Below are 1,251 nucleotides of genomic sequence, written 5' to 3'. Positions count from 1 at the left end.
CGACAATAGCTACGGGCCCCCGGGGGGGGAGGGGAAAGGGAGGGGGTGGTCAATCCGTCTTTACACCGTCCCGACCTCGAGAGTGAAACCAACCGGCACCACCGCGGAGGGGGGGACACGCTCAACCGCCTCCAACCGGCAAGAGTTTCATCATCATCATCATCACCACCAGCATCACCACCATCAGCGTGACCACCATCATCATGACCACCATCAGCATCGTGACCACCATCATCGTGACCACCATCAGCGTGACCACCACCATCATCGTGATCACCACCATCATCGTGACCACCACCATCATCGTCACCACCATCAGCATCGTCACCATCAACAGCATCGTCACCACCGTGACCGTCACGGCCATCATGACAGTCACCGCCATCATGACCGTCACGGCCATCATTGACCGTCATCGCCACCGTCACCTTCCTCCTCTCCGGTCCTCGCTCAGCGTCCCGCCGTCGCTCCCGTTGGGGTCTACTGTTATCTGTTCAACGTCCTCGCTCCAAGGCCGCCGTTGTGACTGGGGGCAAGGTAGGCGTCCGGGCGGTGGAGAGGAGAGGAGAAAGGGGAGGAAGAGGAGTTGTAGGAGGATGAAGGCGTCCGGACGTTCTGAGCGCCGCTCGGAGGTTGTTGGAGGTTGAGGATGCTGTCGATGGCGCTCTGGAGGTGCTCGTTGAGGGAGTCGTCCTGGGGACTGTCGCTGGAGAAACTGGCGTTGTCCACCTCGAAGGATTCCGATTTCCGACGTTTGGCCGGGGGAAGAGGCACCTCCCAGGTGAGTTCCGAACCCGAACTTTGGTCCGGGGGTTCCGGTTTGATCATCCCGCGGTAAAATTCGTCCTCCACTTCCGCAAGCTCCTTCATAAGGCCACTGGTGGAGTCGTCGGGTTTCGGGGCGGCCGGGCTGTCCTGCAGGACCAGCGAGCGGGACTCGCTCCTGGTGAAGAAGAGGAGTTTGGAGCTCTCCTCCGAGCGGTTCTTCTCGGCGCCGGCGCCCGCCGAAGGGCTCTCCTGGCTCTTGTGGGAGGTGATGACGCTCCTGGAGCCGTCCTCCTGCTTGAGGAGCTTCTCGCCTTTGGGGGCGCTCCCCTTGGGGCAGGGCTCGGCGGGTTTCTCGGCCACCAAAGCCTCCACGTTCTCCCGGTAGGTCTTGCGAAGGGGCAGGCGGCAGTAGGTGACCACGGGTTTCTTCTCGGCGGGAGGCGAGGCGAGGTGGTCCACGGTGCCGTTCATCTGCCCGGCGGC

The 1,251-nt window shown here is 62.4% G+C and overlaps 1 protein-coding gene across 1 annotated transcript in view; it reads right to left on the bottom strand.

The window, feature by feature from the left end:
• Nucleotides 1-486: 486 nt before the first annotated feature.
• The window catches only part of GLTSCR1 (glioma tumor suppressor candidate region gene 1), a 38,691-nt gene continuing 37,926 nt past the window's right edge, over nucleotides 487-1,251 (bottom strand). The window contains 1 exon segment of the mRNA XM_009887088.1: nucleotides 487-1,247. Coding sequence (XP_009885390.1) covers nucleotides 487-1,247 — 761 coding nt within the window.

The sequence above is a fragment of the Charadrius vociferus genome, unplaced genomic scaffold, assembly GCF_000708025.1.
Source record: "Charadrius vociferus isolate BGI_N301 unplaced genomic scaffold, ASM70802v2 scaffold1736, whole genome shotgun sequence".
In the NCBI taxonomy this organism is placed as follows: domain Eukaryota; kingdom Metazoa; phylum Chordata; class Aves; order Charadriiformes; family Charadriidae; genus Charadrius; species Charadrius vociferus.
This window is presented reverse-complemented; position numbering and strand designations above follow the sequence as displayed.